General features: G+C 34.2%; 6 protein-coding genes across 6 annotated transcripts; all 6 read left to right on the top strand.

Annotated features, from left to right (window-relative positions):
- The first annotated feature begins 682 nt into the window (after positions 1-682).
- On the top strand, positions 683-1,584 carry LOC107060380 (uncharacterized). Its single transcript, XM_015308292.1, has one exon. The coding sequence runs from the start codon at positions 807-809 to the stop codon at positions 1,389-1,391; it is 585 nt and encodes a 194-aa protein (XP_015163778.1). The 5' UTR covers positions 683-806; the 3' UTR covers positions 1,392-1,584.
- On the top strand, positions 1,485-3,749 carry LOC102605170 (serine carboxypeptidase II-3-like). Its single transcript, XM_006346392.2, has 7 exons — positions 1,485-1,557; positions 1,657-1,928; positions 2,032-2,274; positions 2,486-2,598; positions 2,694-2,789; positions 2,892-2,997; positions 3,103-3,749. Exons 1-7 carry the CDS (start codon positions 1,485-1,487, stop codon positions 3,247-3,249), a joined length of 1,050 nt encoding a protein of 349 aa, XP_006346454.2. The 3' UTR covers positions 3,250-3,749.
- A 3,728-nt stretch (positions 3,750-7,477) lies between these two features.
- On the top strand, positions 7,478-8,030 carry LOC107060370 (serine carboxypeptidase II-3-like). Its single transcript, XM_015308219.1, has 2 exons — positions 7,478-7,481; positions 7,720-8,030. The coding sequence occupies exons 1-2, from the start codon at positions 7,478-7,480 to the stop codon at positions 8,028-8,030; spliced, it is 315 nt and encodes a 104-aa protein (XP_015163705.1).
- Positions 8,031-8,125: 95 nt separating this feature from the next.
- On the top strand, positions 8,126-13,427 carry LOC102605734 (serine carboxypeptidase II-3-like). The gene is made up of 15 exons (XM_006346468.2): positions 8,126-8,216; positions 8,310-8,581; positions 8,677-8,922; positions 9,084-9,196; positions 9,277-9,372; positions 9,475-9,580; positions 9,678-9,778; positions 11,188-11,567; positions 11,648-11,755; positions 11,849-12,120; positions 12,216-12,461; positions 12,644-12,756; positions 12,864-12,959; positions 13,070-13,175; positions 13,281-13,427. The coding sequence occupies exons 1-15, from the start codon at positions 8,141-8,143 to the stop codon at positions 13,425-13,427; spliced, it is 2,478 nt and encodes an 825-aa protein (XP_006346530.2). The 5' UTR covers positions 8,126-8,140.
- Positions 13,428-14,556: 1,129 nt separating this feature from the next.
- Positions 14,557-17,054, top strand: LOC102605392 (serine carboxypeptidase II-3-like). Its single transcript, XM_015308218.1, has 9 exons — positions 14,557-14,566; positions 14,856-15,227; positions 15,295-15,402; positions 15,492-15,763; positions 15,859-16,104; positions 16,282-16,394; positions 16,503-16,589; positions 16,707-16,812; positions 16,908-17,054. The coding sequence occupies exons 1-9, from the start codon at positions 14,557-14,559 to the stop codon at positions 17,052-17,054; spliced, it is 1,461 nt and encodes a 486-aa protein (XP_015163704.1).
- Positions 17,055-18,928: 1,874 nt separating this feature from the next.
- LOC102605060 (serine carboxypeptidase II-3-like) lies at positions 18,929-21,445 on the top strand. Its single transcript, XM_015308291.1, has 8 exons — positions 18,929-19,230; positions 19,454-19,561; positions 19,644-19,915; positions 20,018-20,260; positions 20,596-20,708; positions 20,812-20,901; positions 21,001-21,106; positions 21,204-21,445. Exons 2-8 carry the CDS (start codon positions 19,486-19,488, stop codon positions 21,345-21,347), a joined length of 1,044 nt encoding a protein of 347 aa, XP_015163777.1. The 5' UTR covers positions 18,929-19,230; positions 19,454-19,485; the 3' UTR covers positions 21,348-21,445.
- The last annotated feature ends 780 nt before the right edge of the window (positions 21,446-22,225 follow it).

The raw sequence follows: 22,225 nt of genomic DNA, 5'->3' as shown, positions 1-22,225 counted from the left end.
AGAGGAAAAGATGAACAAGAGTAATCCTTAGACCTAATTCAACTCCAAAAACTAACAAATACAAATAAAAGATGAATTTATCTCATCCCATCGATATGCGACTCAACACCAACTTTGACTAAACCCGTCCATTCAATTTTCCCCTCTAATCAAGGTCGTCATTTTTCGATTCCCAGTTCTCTAAATTCATTTCTACATATCTGGCGCAATTCAGCAAGAATATTGAATTCATACGCAATAGACTAAATTATGATATGAGTTCATATGGTATGTTAGTTTGATGTCATGTCCCAACAGGCAACAACCAATTGTATTATAAAAAACTGGAAGAACACTCTAGGATCAGTATTACCAACTAATGTATATTAAATTGCTTATGTCCAGTGGCTTTAGTGTTTGGATCAATAGATTAATGCTAAATACATTTGGCTCAACATATAGTATATATATGAAAAGGACCTTGATTAATTAGCTACTTGTTTGGCACTACAATCAGCAGCTTATGCTAATCTCTCTCAACATATGAGTTAAATTTGGGAGAGATTGAGGTAGAGAGTCTCAATTCTCTTTTCATTTATAGAGTAGATCCAATATACTAAATTCAAACGAAAATATCAAAAGAAAGAAGATAGAAACTACAAGGCAACTATTTCCTTAATATATACTACTTCTGTTAAATGTCCTATTAACGTTTTCCTTAACAGATGTGCACAAAGAACAAACATGTCAATACAATGGCTTCAATCTAATTTTACATACACAAAAAAAAGGATGACATTCTCAACATTTTACATACTCTATAAATAATGAAGAAGATTTACAGGTTGAGTGAACACCCGACCTTTCTTATTTCTTGCATGGAAAGAAAGAAAATGAAAGTAACCTCTGTTTTACAGCTAAGTCTTTCTCTAATTTTGTGCTACCTTAGCACCCAAAAATGTTATGCAGGAGAAGCAGATATTGTAAGGGAATTTCTCAAGGCTCGACGTGCAAATCACTTGCAAAGTACACCAAGTATTAACAGTGGCCTAGCGGCTGCTGAGAAATGGAGATCAGCATTTGTGTCACAGGTAGGATCAAAGGAAGATGACAAGATCTCAGCATTGCCAGGGCAACCTAGTGGTGTGAGTTTTGATCAATATTCAGGATATGTTACTGTTGATGCTGATGCTGGTAGAGCATTGTTCTATTACTTCACTGAATCAACTCAAGATCCTTCTACCAAGCCTCTTGTTTTGTGGTTAAATGGAGGTAAATACACACACCATACTACTCCAATTGCCAAGTCGAAGAAAGTTTTTCCAACTCTAGTTTCATGCAAAAATATGAAGAGTTTAATAAAATCATTTTTCGTCTCTTTATTGTGTTATTCATTCTGCTGCTGCTTTTAAAACTATGTTGGCGCACTTGTCAAGTTACTTTGTTGTTCTGTACGTACTCAATATACAGGACCTGGTTGCTCTTCATTCGGGGCTGGAGCCATGATGGAACTTGGACCATTCCGCGTCAATAAAGATGGAAAAACCTTATTGCTCAACCCTTTTGCCTGGAACAATGGTACTCATACCTCTCTCTTCTGCAAAATCTGTCATCACAATTGAGAGAAATCACAAACCTGTAAATAACAATGACAACAATTTTGCAAATTTAATGCAGTGGCAAACATCCTCTATTTAGAATCACCTGCTGGTGTTGGATTCTCTTATTCTAACACATCAACAGATTATTCTACTGGAGACGAAAAGACCAGACAAGACAGTTTCACCTTTCTCATCAATTGGATGGAAAGATTCCCAGAATATAAACACCGAGATTTCTATATTACTGGAGAGAGTTATGCTGGCCACTATGTGCCTCAACTTGCTCAGCTGATCTTATCCTACAAGGAAACAGAACCAAACCTTGTCATTAACTTGCAAGGAATAGCAGTAAGCTAAGCTTCAAATGGTCACTAAATTACTTTTCTCATGATTAAGTCACTAGTTATTTCGTGTCTGCGTCTTAATTGCATGCATATGGCATGGATTTCAGACTGGAAATGGCATCATCGATGACGAAACAATGAACAGTGGTACATACGACTTTTATTGGACCCATGCTCTAATATCAGATGAAGTCCATGAAGGAATTGTCTTGAATTGCAACTTCTCGGCAGAGACAACCTCAAAAGCATGTAATGAGTACATTAAGCAAGCAGATTCATCTCAAAGCAATATATATGCTTACAACACATATTCCCAACTGTGCAACTCCTCTGTCTATACTTCCCTTCCTGTAAGTTCCACTGGCTAACTGCTCATTCATTATTGAGGAAAAAAGAAATATTTGCAGTGCCCAAATTAAGGTGACGATCACGGTGAGGAAAAAAAAAAGACCATGCACAACAACATTCTACGCCCCAATACGCTCACCAGTCACCTCTCTGTAGATTTTACATACTTCTATTAAATTTTGTGATGGCAACTTTTTCTTTTGTGTATAACAGATAGATGGATTTGATCCATGCTCAGCTGATTACGTAGACAATTACCTAAATAGTGCTGAAGTACAAAAGGCCCTTAATGTCAAAGATACACCCTATTCCTGGGATTCCTGCAAGTAATACATTGAGTTCTCTAAAACATTTTCATTCTTGAGGCTTATTATTATCTTTTGGGGATTAATTTCAATTTCTTCATTTCTCACTTGTGCAGTGGTTTCATATTCGGCTCTTGGCAGGACTCCCCGCACTCTGTTCTAACAGTCTTTCAAGAGCTCATGCAAAGTGGCATTAGGGTTTGGATTTATAGGTAAGTAAATCAAGCAAGGAAGCAGTCATCAGAAACAATTCAGAATTTTAGTGATTTCAAAACAATAACATTTTCTTAAGACTTTGTTTTTAACAATTTCAGTGGAGACATAGATCATATGTTATCTGTGACGACAAGTACATATGCCATAGACAAAATAAAAACACCAGTCAAAACACCATGGTACCCTTGGTTCTTCCAAGGCGAGGTAACAAAGTTGTCATTATTCTTCAACTCTATGTACAATGTCTATTTTCAGAATATCATGTATGTACATAAATTAATTATTTCATATAATCCTTTTCCTTTCTAGGTTGGTGGTTATGCAGTAGAATACCAGAACTTGACATTTGTGACAGTAAGAGGAGCAGGACATTTCGTTCCAAGCTATCAACCAGGCCGCGCATTGACCATGTTCTCATCTTTCATCAATGGCACGCTCCCTCCTCATCTACACTAAACAGACAGAAGAGAAAAGATTATTGATGGGGAAAAAGAACAGGAAAGCTGATTACATAAGGAACATTAATCTTGTAGAACTACTACCCAATTATGATATTCCAAACAAGGAGATGTAGTGTAAATTATGGACTATGTGTTCTTCTCATTATAAAAAAAAAATCACTTAAATAGATGTCGTTCCAAATGCCTAGTTGCATAGGGTTAAATTTCCAGCCGGAGCTCCCCTATCCTTTCCTTCCTACTCTGCCTGGACCCCTCATCACTTGAACTTAAAAAAGAAAAGTGACACAAAGAAGATGAGTACGTGAATATTTCTCTAGCAACTAGGTTAAAAATTTGCAGCACAAGCATAAATCACATGATATTCTTAAGATTGACTCTTGAACATGTTAACCCAATGAAATAAATACTACAAGGACAAAATTCTTCAACCCTTTCATATTCTTAAGATTGAATTTAACATGGAAATAATTTGCGAACTAAAACTTTCACAAAATTTATACTACTGTGTAACTTAAAAATAACATTCACAAACCCTAACCCTTTGCCTCAACAAAATATGAATCAAAATTACACACAATTTTGTTTCCGCCGGATTCATCATCCTGCAAATACGAAGAAAAGGTGGAGTAATTTTGATGGGAAATTTGAGATGGACCGAAATAAAGTAAATTTGGAGGCCTAAATTCTGCTCGCGCAAAACATGTACAGAAGCGCGCCATATATTTGGGGGAAAAGTAGAAGGAAAATACAAAACTAATGAACCGTTACTATATTTTTTATATAAATAAAGAAGAACAACTGTTAGTTCTTGTTTTTCAACAGCCTGAGAAAAAAAATTCAAAGTTTTATATAAAGGTTAATTTTTTTATACCAAATTATCATTAAACATAATTTCAAAACTTGATTTTTAAAAAAAAAATATTTTCATCCTATTATTCAAACCAAACAGAAAAAAAAAAAAGGGCTATATATTTAAGACGTTTTCCTTTCACTTGTGTGTATTTCATTGTTTCATTTGGTTTAACGAACAATTAGTTATACATTGTGGAATTGTTTTTGCAATAAATAATATGGGAGGGATTGTTATTTTGAGATTGTTTATTTTAAGAGTTTTTTTTGTCTTTTAATATCAACTCTTCCCATTATAATGTTAATATTCTAAATAATATACGAACCACCCAAGTATATATATATACACACTAGTTTCACGGCACCTGTGTATAGTATATATAGTATACGATGTTGTAAAATAAAATTAATAGTATTAAATTAATTATTTTTAGTAAATAATAATAACTTCAAAAACATAGGACAAATGCTTTAAACTGATTAATACAAATTGTTATAGAGTTACTTGTATTTTGAGATCAAAATGACCAGATATTTTTGAAACATTTCAAAATATATTCAAATTTCAAATATGGGGAGAAAGTGACATTTATTTAGTAGCATTCTTATTTACATAACTCAATTTTGTAAACAAATCTAACCAATAAAGTTTTTAAAAAAAATATCAATACAAAAAATGTCACCAATAGTCTTTCCTCTTGAGGTTATGAACATAAATGATGGACACCATTTAAGTATAATTTTTCTCTCTTAAATATTCATATTTCAAATTAAGTATGTGCATGAAACTAATAAGATTTACCATAAATATTTCAATATTTTATCTTTATACGCAATCTATCTTTTACCAATTAATATTTGAGTACGACTATCATAGAAAGATAATTCTACAAAAAAAGGTACTTTATTGTTATAACAAATGATGGTTAAATTGAGGTTTGAGTGTATGTCAAATATTTAGCTTGACAATTTCTTTCTTTTAGATATACATATATATTTAAGTAGCATAATTTAATTTTAATATATGAACAACATCACCTTTGGTGAAAAATATTTCATTTCTTTAAATTTCTACCTTATCTTTGTAGAATTGTAGTCTTCTCCTTTTTCCTGCTGCATACATACCATATAGTTGTTATCTAATGAAAGTATCTAGTATCTTATAGAAGTTGTATCGTGATATAAAATATTAAACTTTTTCAATAATAAAAATTAATAGATGAATAAAATTTAAAGTATTGTTTATAGAATCTTTAATTTGAATCAAGATTATTTTATGATCAATCACTATTTACTTATCTATTTTTATATAGCTAACAAGAAGTGTATCATGTGACCTAAAATTTTCTCAAATTAAATGAACACAAAATAATAGGAAAAAATATATGGAAAGATACATAGCCAATGAAGAAGGAAGACGGAAATATAGTTTCATGCTATATTCACAATAGAGTTCTATTTGATTAAAATCTCTTGTAACCAACACTTTACTTTCTTCGTTTATTTTTACTTACATATCTATTAAAAATATATATATTATCATGTCTATATTATCATATTATAGGTAATAGTGAAAATCTATTTTTGAAATAGTGGATTTAACATCAAAACTAATAATTCAATGAACTACGTTAATGCTCATTGTTTTAGCCAAATCAAAAAGAAACTACTTCATTTGAGGGTAAAAAATAAAAAATAAAAAACCAAAGAAGAAATATCTTACCCAAATCATGTGACTTTATTCATATTTTATTATTATTATTGTCTTTCCCACAACATTTCCTCATTGTTAACTCATGAAAATCGTAAGAAAAAATACGAGTGTCAATTTATGAATGATTTGCTACAATTTGTTCACCAACTCCATCTTATGTGGTACCTCGAATTTCATTGAATTTTGAACTTAATCAACTATTACAAATAACCCTGAGATTTTTTTAAGAAGTAGAAGAGTAGAAAACTTTAAAAATCGTAGTTTAAAAGTGAGAGGAAACCCTCTATTTATAGCTAACAAATAGTAGTATTAATAGGTACTAATTGTTCCTTATCAGAAAAGTTACAACCTTTCGTATAAGTCACTGCTCATCGAAAAAATCACAACCTTTTGCAAAAGTCACAACTCATCGGAAAAGGCACAACCCTTCGAAAAAGTCAGAATCGTTTGAAAAAAATCACAACCTTTCAGAAAAGTCACAACTCATCGAAAATGTCAAACATAAAATTTTCTCAAATTAAAATGAACACAAAATAATAGGAAAACAATATATGGAGCGATACATAGCCAATGAAGAAGGAAGACGAAAATATATGTTCATGCTATATTCACTTTAGAGTTCTATTTGATTAAAATTTCTTGTCACCAACACTTTACATTCTTCGTTCACTTTTACTTACATATCTATTGAAAATAATTATTATCATGTCTATATTATCATATTATAAGTAAAAGTGAAAATCTATTTTTGAAATAGTGGATTTAACATCAAAACTAATGATTCAATGAACTACGTTGATGCTCGGTGTTTTAGCAAAATCTGAAAGAAACTGCTTTATTTGAGGGTAAACAAAAACAAATAAAAAACCAAAGAAGAAATATCTTACACAAATCATGTGACTTTATTTATATTTGTTTATTATTATTATTATTATCTTTCCCACAACATTTCGTCACTGTTAACTCATGGAAATCGTAAGAAAATATACGAGTTGAATTTATGAATGATTTGCTACAATTTGTTCAACAACTCTTTCTTATCTGATACCTCAAATTTCGTTAAATTTTTAACTTAATCAACTGTTACAAATAACCGTTGGATTTTTTAAGAAGAAGAAGAAGAGTAGAAAACTTTAAAAAACTATAGTTTAAAAGTGAAAGGATACCCTCTATTTATAGCTAACAAATAGTAGTATTAATAGGTGCTAATTGTTCCTTATCAGAAAAGTTACAACCTTTTGTAAAAGTCGCTGCTCATCGAAAAAATCACAATCTTTTGCAAAAGTCACAACTCATCGGAAAAGGCACAACCCTTCAGAAAAGTCGCAACCTTTCGAAAAAGTCAGAACTCATCGAAAATATCAAAACCTGTCAAAAAGTCGAAACCCTTTGGAAAAGTCACATTTCTTTGAGAAAATCACAACCCTTTAATATGAAAGGGTATTTACATTTAATATAATACAAATAATTAAATTAATAAATAAAACAAATTGAGTATTTTTAATTGGGGGGTATTATAGTAATTCAACATTCATTTTAGGAGTTCATACTTTTAAAGTAGTATAGAATAGATAGATTAGTACGAGTACTTCCATTTATCAATTCCCGGAGTGATTAATACAACTTACTAAGGAACAAGTCATAGACTCATAGCTGTTAAATGCGTATGGCGTTTTAACCAAAGAGCACAAATGACAAAAGATGTTAGTCCAATTTGAGTACAAGAAAATATATCTGACGACCTTCTCAACATTTTGCATGCACTATATATAAGTAATAAAGAAGAGTTATAACTCACCATTTCTTGTTTCATTGAATCAGGAAGGAAGAGAATGAATATTTCCTCTGTTTTAAGTCTATTTTTAATTTTGTGCTACCTAAGTGCCCAACTATGTTACGCAGGGGAAGTAGATGTTCTACGTGAATTTCTCAAGGCTCGACGGACAAAAACAAAAAATGTTATCAGCCAAGGCCTAGCGGTTGCTGAGAAACAGAGATCAGTGTCTGAATTCATAGTGCCACAGGTAGGATCAAAGGAAAATGACAAGATATTGGCATTGCCAGGGCAACCAAGTGGGATCAATTTTGCTCAATATTCAGGATATGTGACTGTTAATGCTGATGCTGGTAGAGCTCTCTTCTATTACTTGGCAGAATCGTCTAATGACCCTTCTACAAAGCCTCTTGTTTTGTGGCTAAATGGAGGCAAGTAAATACACACATCACGCCACGTTAATTCACTAGAATTGTCTTTCGAACCTAACCTTAGGACCATATGTATTTTTTGACAGGACCTGGTTGTTCTTCATTCGGAAATGGAGGGATGGTGGAACTTGGACCATTCCGTGTCAATAAAGATGGGAAAACCTTGTGGCTCAATCAATTTGCCTGGAACAATGGTACTTAATAGCAAAATCTATCATCACTACTGAGAAAAAAATAATCAGAAATCTATAAATAACAATGGCATTTTTGTGACTATAATTATGCAGTGGCAAATGTGCTGTTTTTAGAATCACCAGCTGGTGTTGGATTCTCTTATTCTAATACATCATCAGATTATACTACTGGAGATGAAAAGACTAGACGAGACAGTTTCACCTTTCTAGTCAATTGGATGGAAAGATTCCCAGAATATAAAAACCGTGATTTTTACATTGTTGGGGAGAGTTATGCCGGTCACTATGTACCTCAACTTGCTCAGCTAATCTTATCTCACAAGAAAACAGAACCCAACCTTGTCATTAACTTGCAAGGAATAGCTGTAAGCTAATTAAACTTGTTCAAATGATATTTACCTTATTTTAATACTGACTAGGCCACTAATGTTATCTTATTTGCGTATGACATGATTTTCAGGCTGGAAATGCCCTCCTCGACGATGAAACATGGAATAGTGGTTCATACGACTTTTATTGGACGCACGCACTAATATCAGATGAAGTCCATGAAGGAATTGTCAAGAATTGCAACTTCTCGACAGAAACGTCTACCTCAGAAGCTTGTGACGAGTACACAAGCGAAGCAGATTCATGTCAAGCCAATATATATAATTATAACACATATTCCCAACTCTGCAACTCTTCTGCCTATACTTCCCTTCCTGTAAGTTCCACTGACTAACTGCTTTCGTTCCTGGTGTCTATACCAATCTAAATAATAGTGTCACTGACTAACTGAGTGAAAAGGAAAGATCATGCACAACGACATTCTACGCCCAAATTACAAGCAATCTATAGCATAACTTCTTTTATGTATCATAACAGATAGATGGATTCGATCCATGCTCACCTGATTACGTAGACAATTACCTAAACACAGCTGAAGTACAGAAGGCACTTAATGTCAGAGATATACCCCATTCCTGGGAATCTTGCAGGTAGATGTTTTTCAAAAAACATTTTATTTTCTTCACCTTTTCCCCCTCTCTTTTTGGGTTTAATTTGATCACTTGTGCAGTGGTTACATACACGGCCTTTGGCAAGACTCCCCAGATACTGTTCTGCCAATCTACAAAGAGCTCATGCAAAGTGGTATTCGGGTTTGGATATATAGGTAAGTAAATCAAGCAAGGAATTAGGTAGTCACTATAATAATAAATTTGTCTGCTAGGCTCTTAGCTCAAGACACTCTGCTTCGTCCTTTTTATTTTTCCAGCGGAGACATAGATCATATTTTGCCTGTAACTACAAGTAGATATGGTATCGACAAAATCAAAACACCAGTCAAAACGGCATGGTACCCGTGGTTCTTCCAAGGGGAGGTAATTAACCAAGTTGTCATTATTCATTTCAATCTTCAACTCTTAACAGTTTCTTAATTTCCAGTATGAATATGAATTAAGTATCTCATATTTCCAGGTTGGTGGTTACGCAGTAGAGTACCAGAACTTGACCTTCGTGACAGTGCGCGGAGCAGGACATTTCGTGCCAAGCTATCAACCTGGCCGTGCATTAACCATGTTCTCATCCTTCATCAATGGGACACTCCCTCCTGGTTTCGATTAAACAGATTGTGAAAAAAGGATTGCTGGTTTCATATGGAATAGATTTTGTAGAATTAATTAGTTATTACATTACTGTTTTATGGTTTGTATTCAAGCATGAGAATGCTTTTAACTTTTATGGTGTCTTTTTTGTATTTCAACTTAAAATTTATAAAATGTTTAACTTGTTTAGTCATGCCTCGTTTAACGTTTCTTTCTACTTTTTCCCTACTCTATCGACTCATTTTAAAAATTGTTGAACCCACAACATGAAGATGAATTTGAAACCCCTAGAACATTGAGCCAACATTTATCAGTTGTGACAAGGGGTTCAATATGTATTTTGTATTCATAAATAGCTGATTTGACATTTTACACAACGTGTGATTTTCCAACGAACACCTTGGCTCCGCCCCTGTATTATATGAATAGCAAGTTTTCCTTTCACTTTGATGTATTTTCGTTGTGTGGTTTGGTTTAACGAACATTTAGTTATGCTGAAAACACGACGAATAAATTACTTCCGCAATAAATGATATAGTAGCTGTAGGGATTGTTATTTTGATATTGTTTATTTTAAGAACTTTTTGTCTTTAATATTGACTCTGTTCAATGTAATGCTAAGATTCTTACTTCATATTCTATTTCGCACAAAATAATGCACGGACTCTTATTTAACTTCAAGTTTGTAGATATTAGCTAATACATAGTTTAATAAAGCCAATCAAAAGATATAATAATTTCAAGTGCATTTTATTCTGCATTTGGTTGGAGGTATTAGGTAATTATTGAATTATTTATTCCACCATTTATATTTTGGTAATGAGATAAGCTATTCCATAAATAGCTTATCATGTAATAATTAATTTCGGAATAACTTGTTCGTTACCAAACGACCCTAATATTTCTTATGACCTGGTCAACCAAACCACCCCCGAGTGTATAAAAGATAGAAAGGAGTAATACTCTCCATCTCAAGGTAATTAAATGTTGCACGTCATCGGTGGAAGTTGAACTAGGAGTATTTAATGGAGTAATAAGTTATATACAGTGTCAGTATAATACTCATCTTCACTCTCTATTTTCTTGAGCCATTTCCGTCTGATCATCGACAATGACATCAAAAATAAAAGCCATCAATCTCCTTAAGATTTAGTAGTACGAGTACTTAAATTTATCAATTCCCCGACTGATCGAAACAACTTATTAAGGAACAAGACATAAAATGCCTATGGCTTTTTAACCAAAGAGAATAAATGACAAAAGATGTTAGTCCAATTTGAGTACAAGAAAATATATCTGATGACCTTCTCAACGGTTTGCGTAGGCAATATAAAAAATTAAGAGTTATCACTCACCATTTCTTGTTTCATTGAATTGGGAAGGAAGAGAATGAACATTTCCTCTGTTTTACCTCTTTTTCTAATTTTGTGCTACTTAAGTGCCCAACAGTGTTACGCAGGGGAAGCAGATGTTCTACGTGAATTTCTCAAGGCTCGACGGACAAAAACAAGAGATGTTGTTAGCCAAGGCCTAGCTGTTGCTGAGAAACAGAAATCAGTGTCAAAATTCTTAGTGCCACAGGTAGGATCAAAGAAAAATGACAAGATCTCGGCATTGCCAGGCCAACCAAAAGGGATCAATTTTGCACAATATTCAGGATATGTTACTGTTGATGCTAATGCTGGTAGAGCTTTGTTCTATTACTTGGCAGAATCACCTAATGACCCTTCTACCAAGCCTCTTCTTTTGTGGCTAAATGGAGGTAAATACACACACAAATCAAATTGTCATAGTTTGTTGAAAATCACAAGTTCTAAAGGTACTTTTTGATGAATTTGATAGGACCTGGTTGCTCTTCGTTTGGAAATGGAGGGATGGTGGAACTTGGACCATTCCGCGTCAATGAAGATGGAAAAACTCTGTGGCTCAACCCATTTGCCTGGAACAAAGGTACTTCATAGCAAAAATCTATCATCAGTACAGGAAAAAAATAATCAGAAATCTACAAATAACAATGACATTTTTGTGACTATGATTATGCAGTGGCAAATGTCCTGTTTTTGGAATCACCAGCTGGTGTTGGATTCTCTTATTCTAATACATCATCAGATTATACTACTGGAGATGAAAAGACTAGACAAGACAGTTTCACCTTTCTCGTCAATTGGATGGAAAGATTCCCAGAATATAAACACCGCGATTTCTACATCGTTGGGGAGAGTTATGCTGGCCACTACGTACCTCAACTTGCTCAGTTAATCTTATCTCACAAGAAGACAAAACCCAACCTTGTCATCAACTTGCAAGGAATAGCTGTAAGCTAATTAAACTTGTTCAAATGATAATTACCTTCTTTTAATACTGACTAGGCCACTAATGTTATCTTATTTGCATATGACATGATTTTCAGACTGGAAATGCCCTCCTCGACGATGAAACATGGAATAGTGGTTCATACGACTTTTATTGGACGCATGCACTAATATCAGATGAAGTCCATGAAGGAATTGTCAAGAATTGCAACTTCTCGACAGAAACGTCTACCTCAGAAGCTTGTGACAAGTACACAAGCGAAGCAGATTCATGTCAAGCCAATATATATAGTTATAACACATATTCCCAACTCTGCAACTCCTCTGCCTATACTTCCCTTCCTGTAAGTTCCACTGGTTAACTCATGATTTGTTCCCGGTGTTTATACCAATCTAAATAATTCAACATCTTAAGTGTCACAAATAAAGGCAAAAGTATAATAAAATACCATGCTCAACCGCATTCTATGCCCAAATTACAAGCAATTATCTATAGCATAACCTCTTCTTTTGTGTATCATAACAGATAGATGGATTTGATCCATGCTCAGATAATTACGTAGACAATTACCTAAACACTATTGAAGTGCAAAAGGCACTTAATGTCAGAGATATACCCCATTCCTGGGGATCTTGCAGGTAAATAGATACTGTGATTTTTTTAAGACAATTTAATTCTTCAAATTGAAATTGCTGATCCTTTTTTCGATTAATTTGATCACTTGCTTCAATTCTCACTTGTGCAGTAATGACATAGGCGGCTATTGGCAAGACTCTCCCGATACTGTTCTACCAATCTTCCAAGAACTCATGCAAAGTGGCATCAGAGTTTGGATTTATAGGTAAGTAAAATCAGTCACCATAAAAACTAATACTGAAAACTTTAGCAATCCCGAAACAAATAACATTTTCTGATCAAGCCCCTCGTCTTCTTCTTCTTCTTCTTTTCCAGTGGAGACATAGATCATATTTTGTCAGTAACGACAAGTAGATATGATATCAACAAAATCAAAACACCAGTCAAAACGGCATGGTACCCGTGGTCCTTCCATGGGGAGGTAATCAACGATGTTGTCATTATTACTTTTGATCTTCAACTCTACAATTTCTTAATTTCCGATATTATCAATTATGAATATGAATTAAGTATTTCATATCTCCAGGTTGGTGGTTACGCAGTAGAATACCAGAACTTGACATTCGTGACAGTACGTGGAGCAGGACATTTCGTGCCAAGCTATCAACCTGGCCGTGCATTGACCATGTTCTCGTCCTTCATCAATGGCACACTCCCTCCTGGTTTCCATTAAACAGAAGATGAATTCTTCCTTCCCCACAGCAAAACAAATATTATGGATCGAATAATGCAACAATATCTAGTGAAGGTTAACAATGACCTATAGTCTATCCATTCTTCTTGAGTTTTTTCTTCAGCTACTCTCTGGGTTATATCACAACTTATGTCCACTATTGAACATGTTTTACACTATGAAATGAACACTAGAACTACAAATTCTTCAACACTTCATATTCTTAAGATCGAATTCAATTGCAAAAGAAGCATCTAAAGAAACAAACTTTCACAAATTTTATACTACTGTAACTTAAAAATAACATTCATAAATCCTAACCCTTGCCTCAACAAAATTGATCAAAATCAAACACAAATTTCTCAATAAGAAAAACACAAACACACAATTTTGTTTCCACCGGCTTCATCGATCCTTCCATGAATATGAAGAAATTGAGAAAAAATAATCAGAAAAGCACAACAGAATGACAAAATTTCTAAATCACGAGGAAGTATTTACGCAACGGACCGAATTGAGTAAATTTGGTGGCTAAACTGTTCGCGCTAAATATGAACAGAAGCGCGCGATATATTTTGGGAAAAAACTTGAGAAAATTAAATAGAAGGAAAATACAAAATTAATGAGAACGTTACTATAAACAAACAATTATAAACAGGAACAACTTTTTGCTCTCCTATATTTGAGCCTCATTTATTTTGTTAAATTTAAGATTTTTTAATCTAAATGCACATATTACTAAATAGTTAACACCATTTGTTTTTTCAATATATGAATGTATAAAATTTGTCTTTGTTTAAAAAATAATAAATATAAAATTTAAATAAAATACTAAATTGATATAATATTATATCCATAAAATATTTTTAAAAAAATTATATGACACTTGGTGATTGCAGCAATTGTGTGTGTCAATTTGAGACTGTGTTGACAAACGATGGTGATTGCGGATAATATGTTATGGCATAGTGATTGACAATGCTGATTAATTGTGGTTGTTGATGGTAGCGATTGATAATTAGAAGCGAAATGATGATGATGGTTAGCTATATATAATGTTGATCAATGATGATAATTATCTATAATGATTAGTGGATGTAAAAATTATTGACGGTGATGAAAGCAAAGGATGGCTAATGGTGAGGAAACAACTTATTAAGGAACAAGTCATAGCTGTTAAGTGGGATTGGCGTTTAAACCAAAGAGCACAAATGACAAAAGATGTTAGTCCAATTTGAGTACAAGAAAATATATCTGACGACCTTCTCAACATTTTGCATACACTATATATATATATAAGTAATAAAGAAGAGTTATCACTCACCATTTCTTGTTTCATTGAATCAGGAAGGAAGAGAATGAATATTTCCTCTGTTTTAAGTCTTTTTCTAATTTTTTGCTACCTAAGTGCCCAACAATGTTACGCAGGGGAAGTAGATGTTCTACGCGAATTTCTCAAGGCTCGACGAGTAAAAACAACAAATGTTATTAGACACGGTGTAGCGGTTGCTGAGAAACAGAAATCAGTGTCAGAATTCAAAGTGCCACAGGTAGGATCAAAGGAAAATGACAAGATATCGGCATTGCCAGGGCAACCAAGTGGGATCAATTTTGCTCAATATTCAGGATATGTGACTGTTAATGCTGATAATGGTAGAGCTCTCTTCTATTACTTGGCAGAATCGTCTGCTGATCCTACTACAAAGCCTCTTGTTTTGTGGCTAAATGGAGGTAAATACACACATAAAAATCAAATTTTCATACATACCATTTTACCCCTCATGATAGCTCTCATAGACATAAATCAAATTGTCATCGTATGCTTAAAATCACAAGTTGTAAGGGTACTTCTGTATGAATTTGATAGGACCTGGTTGCTCTTCATTCGGAAATGGAGGGATGGTGGAACTTGGACCATTCCGTGTCAATAAAGACGGGAAAACCTTGTGGCTCAATCAATTTGCCTGGAACAATGGTACTTAATAGCGAAATCTATCATCACTACTGAAAAAGAATCAGAAACCTATAAATAATAATGACATTCTAGTGACTATAATTATGCAGTGGCAAATATCCTGTTTTTAGAATCACCAGCTGGTGTTGGATTCTCTTACTCTAATACATCATCAGATTATACTAGTGGAGATGAAAAGACTAGACGAGACAGTTTCACCTTTCTCGTCAATTGGATGGAAAGATTCCCAGAATATAAAAACCGCGATTTCTACATTGTTGGGGAGAGTTATGCTGGCCACTACGTGCCCCAACTTGCTCAGCTGATCTTATCCCACAAGAAATCAGAACCCAACCTTGTTATTAACTTGCAAGGAATAGCTGTAAGCTAATTAAACTTGTTCAAATGACAATTCTTTTTTCCTCCTTATTGGAGCACAATACTATCTTATTAATTTGCATATGGCATGATTTTCAGACCGGAAATGCCCTCCTCGACGATGAAACTTCAAACAGTGGTTCATACGACTTTTATTGGTCACACGCACTAATATCAGATGAAGTTCATGAAGGAATTGTCAAGAATTGCAACTTCTCAACAGAAACGACTACCTCAGAAGCTTGTGACGAGTACACAAGCGAAGCAGATTCATGTCAAGCCAATATATATAGTTATAACACATATTCCCAACTCTGCTACTCTTCTGCCTATACTTCCCTTCCTGTAAGTTCCACTTGCTAACTTCTCATTCCTTCTCCGTGTTTATAAACCACAATTCAAAATTTTCAGTGTCACAAATTAAGGTGAAAGTGAAATAAAAGACCATGAACAACAGCATTCTACGGCCAAATTACAAGCAATAATCTATAGCATAACTTTTTCTTTTGTGTATGATAACAGATAGATGGATTTGATCCATGCTCAGCTGATTACGTATTTAATTACCTAAACACTGCTGAAGTGCAGAAGGCACTCAATGTCAGAGATATACCCCAATCCTGGGAATCTTGCAGGTAATTGATACTGTGAGTTTTTAAACATTTTAATTCTTCAAATTGAAATTGCTGATCCCTTTTTTCGATTAATTTGATCACTTTCTTAAACATTTTAAACTTGTGCAGTGGCATCTCTTGGGAAGACTCCCCACATACTGTTCTACCAATCTTTCAAGAGCTCATGCAAAGTGGCATTAGAGTTTGGATTTATAGGTAAGTAAATCAAACAAGCTGGAATCAGTCACCATAAAATTAATACTGAAAACTTTAGCGATCCCAAAACAAATACCAACATTTTCTTATCAAGCCCCTTTTCATCTTCTTTTCTAGCGGAGACATAGATCATATTTTGCCTGTAACGACAAGTAGATATGGTATCAACAAAATCAAAACACCAATCAAAACTGCATGGTACCCGTGGTTCTTCCAAGGGGAGGTAATTAACCAAGTTGTCATTATTCATTTCGATCTTTAACTCTACAGTTTCTTAATTTCCAGTATGAATATGAATGAAGTATTTCATATATCCAGGTTGGTGGTTATGCAGTAGAATACCAGAACTTGACATTCGTGACAGTACGTGGAGCAGGACATTTTGTGCCAAGCTATCAACCTGGCCGTGCATTGACCATGTTTTCATCCTTCATCAATGGGACACTCCCTCCTGGTTTCAATTAAACAGAAGATACATTGTGAAAAAGGGATTGCTGGTTTCATATGGAATAATTTTTGTAGAATTAACTAGTTATTTCATTACTGTTTTATTGTTTGTATTCGAGCATGAGAGGGCTTATGGTTCCTTTCTGTATGTTAACTTAAATATATGAAATGTTTAAATTGGAGGGTTTCTGATGCCTTTCATATGTCTTCATCAAATTTTCTAAATGTTTAAATTAGTGTTAAAATTATGCGAGTATAATAATGTAGGTATTAATTATTCAATCTTTTAGACCACATAAAAAAATACCTTAATTCCCTCATAACTTATATATATATTTAATAAGTTGCAAATCTAACATTATACTTCGTCCATTTTAATTTATTTGACCTAGTTTTTCTTGCCATTTAATAAAAATATCTCTTTCCGACAAATCTTTAATTATAACTTTTTCATCTTCGTCTCATAACATATCCCTGTATTATTAGCTTATGCTATAAGCTAGTAATACCAAACCTTATGCTCTCTCTCTCTCTGGCCTCCGCAATTTACAGGTTATCCATGTCTCGTGAGTGAGGGTCATTACAGAGGAATCAAAAAGATTCCATGGCTTGGAGGTTGGCCCGCTGGAGTAACGTACTGAGCTGTCCTTGCCGGCTTCCGGCGAAGGAGAATGCCACCGCCCACCGCCGTTGTGGATGTACTGTTTCTTCTACAATGTCGTTGAGGTTCGGCGATCTACTTCTTCTCGTTTTCTATGAACGGGTTGATTAATTGACCCGTTAACATTCCCAAATTGGGCGAGTTACATGTTCATAGTCAAATTTGCCAATTATCTATCTACATTTGTTATCCTAATGAATAGAGGTTAATAATTGCAATTGAAAGTGACATTGAAAGAATTTGAACGCTATTTAGATAACAGTGAGTGCCGATGCATCTTTTGGAAATACAATAATGAGAAAGATAACAGAATTATGTAACAAACCCAACATATAAAGTAGGATTGCTAATTTGAACAGAAACAACCACACCACCCTAATCATGAAATTGAATGAATGTCCACTTTCGATTATTTTCAGCATATAGTTGCAAAAATAGACAATTTTACATCAAACTTGTAGGTAAATTAATGGCATTTGAACTTCTTTCACACCTTAACAAAGGATATTTTCTGGGCTCTTCCCTTTTTAGGTGGAGGGTGTCATCCTGTTGTATTTTATCGTAGAATTTCTTCAAATAATTAAAAAAACCATACTTATCTTGATATTCACAAGTCGAAGTCCATCCTGTAAATACATCAAAGAAAATTAGGGAGCTATAGGTTCGAAATAAAACTAAATGACAGCATTGTTGCTTTAAATCAGATTAAGAAAAACAAAAAACCATGATCTTTTAGAATCAGTATGATGGCTATCATCAGTTAATATGATGAAGAGACACAAGTCTAGCTGTCTGCATCCCTCATAATCATACTTGAAAAGCCTAGACCATAAGTTTCTCTTTTTAGTTAACTGTTCAATGTTGTCTTTGTTTCCTTTCTGAACTACCTTTTCTAATTTCTGGCTGTTCGAGAACGACATGAAATTTAAAGCCAACAAACCATCCTTGCTATATATCCTTAATTTTGTGTGACATTTAACCAATGAAATAAAGGACAAAGATGTCACTACCACGGATTCAATTCCATTCAATTTCAAGTAAAAGAAAAAAGCATCATAAAATTCTCAGAGTTTTGCTTACTTTATAAATAATGAAGAAGAATTATCCTTGAGTTATCACTCAACGTTGCTTGTTCTTGCATGGGTAGGAAGAAAATGAGAGCTAACTCTGTTTTAACTCTTTCTCTAATTTTGTGCTGCCTAAGCGCCCAACAATATTGTTATGCAGGAGAAGCGGATGTTCTACGTGAATTTCTCAAGAACCGATGGGCAAAAACAACAAGTATTATTAACCACAGCCTACCGGCTTCTGAGAAACAGAGATCAGTGTCAGAACTCATAGTGCCACAAGAAGGATCGAAGGAAAATGATAAGATCTCAGCACTGCCAGAGCAACCAAGTAGTGCAGTCAGGTTTAATCAATATGCAGGATATGTTACTGTTGATGCAAATGCTGGTAGAGCCTTGTTCTATTATTTGGCTGAATCATCTGGTGACCCTTCGACAAAGCCTCTCGTTTTGTGGCTAAATGGAGGTAAACACACACACCACACCCATCTTACCCGAATTGCCAAGAGGAGGAATGTTTTAATTTCTAACGCTAGCTTGTTTCATGCAAACCTAGTAAGAGTTTAATCTCATATTTTTCTTGCCTTGGGATTTACTGTGTTATTATGAGTTGGCTGCGTTTCTTAAGAGCTTATGATGGCTAGCTTATCATGTTTCCTTTGTTGTTTTTGTATGTAATTGGTATATAGGGCCTGGTTGCTCTTCATTAGGGGCTGGGGCAATGGATGAACTTGGGCCATTCCGCGTTAATAATGATGGGAAAACGTTATGGCTGAACCAATTTGCATGGAACAATGGTACTTAAGTACCTCTTTCTTAAGCTAGAAAAATCTGTCGTCATTTGGGTGCAACTATGGTACCTTTTTGACATTAATGCAGTGGCGAACATCCTCTTTTTAGAATCACCAGCTGGTGTTGGATTCTCTTACTCTAATACATCAGCAGATTATATTACTGGAGACGAAAAAACTAGACAAGACAGTTTCACCTTTCTCCTCAATTGGATGGAAAGATTCCCAGAATATAAACATCGAGATTTCTATATTGTTGGAGAAAGTTATGCTGGCCACTATGTGCCTCAACTTGCTCAGCTGATCTTATCCCACAGGAAAACAGAGCCCAACCTTGTTATTAACTTGCAAGGAATAGCTGTAAGCTAATTAAGCTTATTCAAAATGATAATTACATATTCTTCCTCCTGATTAAGTCACTACTATTATCTTATTTGCGTAGTGATGTGATCTTTTTTTCAGACAGGGAATGCCCTCCTAGACTTTGAAACAATGCAGAGTGGTTCATATGACTTTTATTGGACACATGCACTAATATCAGATGAAGTCCATGATGGAATTGTCTTGAATTGCAACTTCTCAGCAGAGACAACCTCAGAAGCTTGTAATGAGTACATTAAGCAAGCAGATTCATCTCTAGGAAACATATATGCCTATGACATTTATGCCCCACTGTGCGACCCCAATGCCAATACTTCACTTCCCGTAAGTTCCGAACTGGCTAACTGCTCATTTGTTGTTCTTGAGAAGATTTTCATTTACTATTGCTGGTTGTGTAAATAAATGAACATTAAGCGTCCCAAGTAAAATGTTTTATTAGATACAACAGGTCTATAAACCTGCTTCTTATTCTACAGTTCGGATGTTTTCATCCCCCATTTCTCTAGCATGCACACCTGCAATATCATAAAATGCACATTTCAAGAGCTGATCAATCAAGTAGGGTCTGTACAACATCATCCAACGCCTGAACTAGCACCCCTCTGCAGATTTTACATGCGTTTATTAGATTTCTAACTTTTTTCTTTTGTTTAAAACAGGTATGTGGATTTGATCCATGCTCAGACAATTATGTAAACTCTTACCTAAACTCTGCTGAAGTACAAAAGGCACTTAATGTCAGAAGAATACCATATTCCTGGGCTCCTTGCGCGTAATACATACCGTTATATTTTAAATAACATTTTCGCTTCAAATTGGAAAAGCTGATAGTTTTTCTTCTTGGCTTAAATTTGCTTCAATTCTCACTTCTGCAGTTCACACTTGCATTGGAAGGACTCTCCGTATACTGTTCTACTGGTCTTTCAAGAGCTCATGCAAAGTGGAATTAGGGTTTGGATATATAGGTAAGTACAGTGGGGAAGATAGGAAGAACTCACGATAAAAACTACTCCTTCTGAAAATGTAGCAGTTCAGTAAGTAACACTTTCTCATGATTTTAACAGCGGAGATACAGATAGTGTTTTGCCTGTAACAACGACTAGATATGATATAAACAAAATCAAGATACCAGTGAAAACACCGTGGTACTCTTGGTACTTCCAAGGCGAGGTAACGAAGTGGTCATTATACTTCTTCACTTGTACCATTACAATACTTTGTTCCAAGAATATCATGTATGTAATTGATATATCCTTTTTCTTTCAAGGTTGGTGGTTATGCAGTGGAATACGAGAACTTGACATTTGTGACGGTAAGAGGAGCAGGACATTTCGTGCCAAGCTATCAACCTGGTCGTGCATTGACCATGTTCTCATCCTTCATCAATGGCACACTCCCTCCCTCGTTATAGATAAATCATCATTCTTGAAAAAAGGAAAGCTGATTTGAGATGGAATTATACTCTTCATCTGATATTCCTGTAACAAAAATCAATTATCAGTCATGACAAATATCAGTTTCTTATAATGAAAAAATAAGTATTAATTATGCAGATGCTATTCCAGATGTTAGCTTGTTGCATCTTGAAGAGTTTAATTTATACCTGCAAGTTTAGATCAACGCATAAAGAACAAAGACGTTCAACTAATGTTTTGTAAGTCACCCCAATGATAGGGTTACTCTCCATTTTAATAAAACTATAATACCTAAGTGGTTTAGGAAAATGGGTCAAATTGTCTCAGTACTATTTGAAATTGAACAATTTTGTCATTCATTAAACTTTTGGTCTAATACATATTTCCTCTCCTATTAGGGAAAAGTCTCAGTTTTGCCCTTGAACCCTAACCAATTTCAATTTAAGAGTAAGCATATTAAAGATTGAGGTGTAAATTTGAACCTTTTTTCCTCAAATAATTAGGACAACGATTATGCTTATGACAAGTGTATGAATAGACCAAATTATGCAAATTTTCGATATTTCATGGACAAATTTGGACCTTTTTCCCATTTGATTATAATTCCATATTTTCGTTCTCCTCAGCAGATTTCTCTCTATCAAGAGCGGATTTAAAATTTGAAATTTATTGTAAAAAGTAAATTTTTGGTGGACTAAAGTGCTTCAAGGTCCCTTCCTTGTTATTGAACCAGTAACCAATTTAGTTATGGGTTCCTATCAGAAGATATTAATAGGTTTTAATATAATTACAACATCTGTCGTAAAAATTGTAATTCTACTATATTATAAAAGAGAGTTTAGGGCCAAGTATAATATATAATATTCAAGATTGG

The sequence above is a fragment of the Solanum tuberosum genome, unplaced genomic scaffold, assembly GCF_000226075.1.
Source record: "Solanum tuberosum cultivar DM 1-3 516 R44 unplaced genomic scaffold, SolTub_3.0 scf00073, whole genome shotgun sequence".
Taxonomy (NCBI): Eukaryota; Viridiplantae; Streptophyta; class Magnoliopsida; order Solanales; family Solanaceae; genus Solanum; species Solanum tuberosum.
The sequence above is the reverse complement of the archived record's forward strand: the minus strand, read 5'-3'. Positions and strand labels throughout refer to the sequence as shown.

Bases quoted from the DNA above. Each gene is read 5' to 3' on its own strand.
- LOC107060380 (XM_015308292.1), top strand. From the start codon at position 807: ATGAAGAAGATTTACAGGTTGAGTGAACACCCGACCTTTCTTATTTCT.
- LOC102605170 (XM_006346392.2), top strand. From the start codon at position 1,485: ATGGAACTTGGACCATTCCGCGTCAATAAAGATGGAAAAACCTTATTG. The intron at 1,558-1,656 runs GTACTCATACCT...AATTTAATGCAG, and splicing joins CCCTTTTGCCTGGAACAATG to TGGCAAACATCCTCTATTTA. The intron at 2,275-2,485 runs GTAAGTTCCACT...TGTGTATAACAG, and splicing joins CTGTCTATACTTCCCTTCCT to ATAGATGGATTTGATCCATG.
- LOC102605734 (XM_006346468.2), top strand. From the start codon at position 8,141: ATGGTGGAACTTGGACCATTCCGTGTCAATAAAGATGGGAAAACCTTG. The intron at 8,582-8,676 runs GTAAGCTAATTA...CATGATTTTCAG, and splicing joins TTAACTTGCAAGGAATAGCT to GCTGGAAATGCCCTCCTCGA. The intron at 11,568-11,647 runs GTAAATACACAC...TGAATTTGATAG, and splicing joins TCTTTTGTGGCTAAATGGAG to GACCTGGTTGCTCTTCGTTT.
- LOC102605392 (XM_015308218.1), top strand. The intron at 15,228-15,294 runs TAAATCAAATTG...TGAATTTGATAG, and splicing joins CATGATAGCTCTCATAGACA to GACCTGGTTGCTCTTCATTC. The intron at 15,764-15,858 runs GTAAGCTAATTA...CATGATTTTCAG, and splicing joins TTAACTTGCAAGGAATAGCT to ACCGGAAATGCCCTCCTCGA.
- LOC102605060 (XM_015308291.1), top strand. From the start codon at position 19,486: ATGGATGAACTTGGGCCATTCCGCGTTAATAATGATGGGAAAACGTTA. The intron at 20,709-20,811 runs GTAATACATACC...TCACTTCTGCAG, and splicing joins TATTCCTGGGCTCCTTGCGC to TTCACACTTGCATTGGAAGG. The intron at 21,107-21,203 runs GTAACGAAGTGG...TTTTCTTTCAAG, and splicing joins CTTGGTACTTCCAAGGCGAG to GTTGGTGGTTATGCAGTGGA.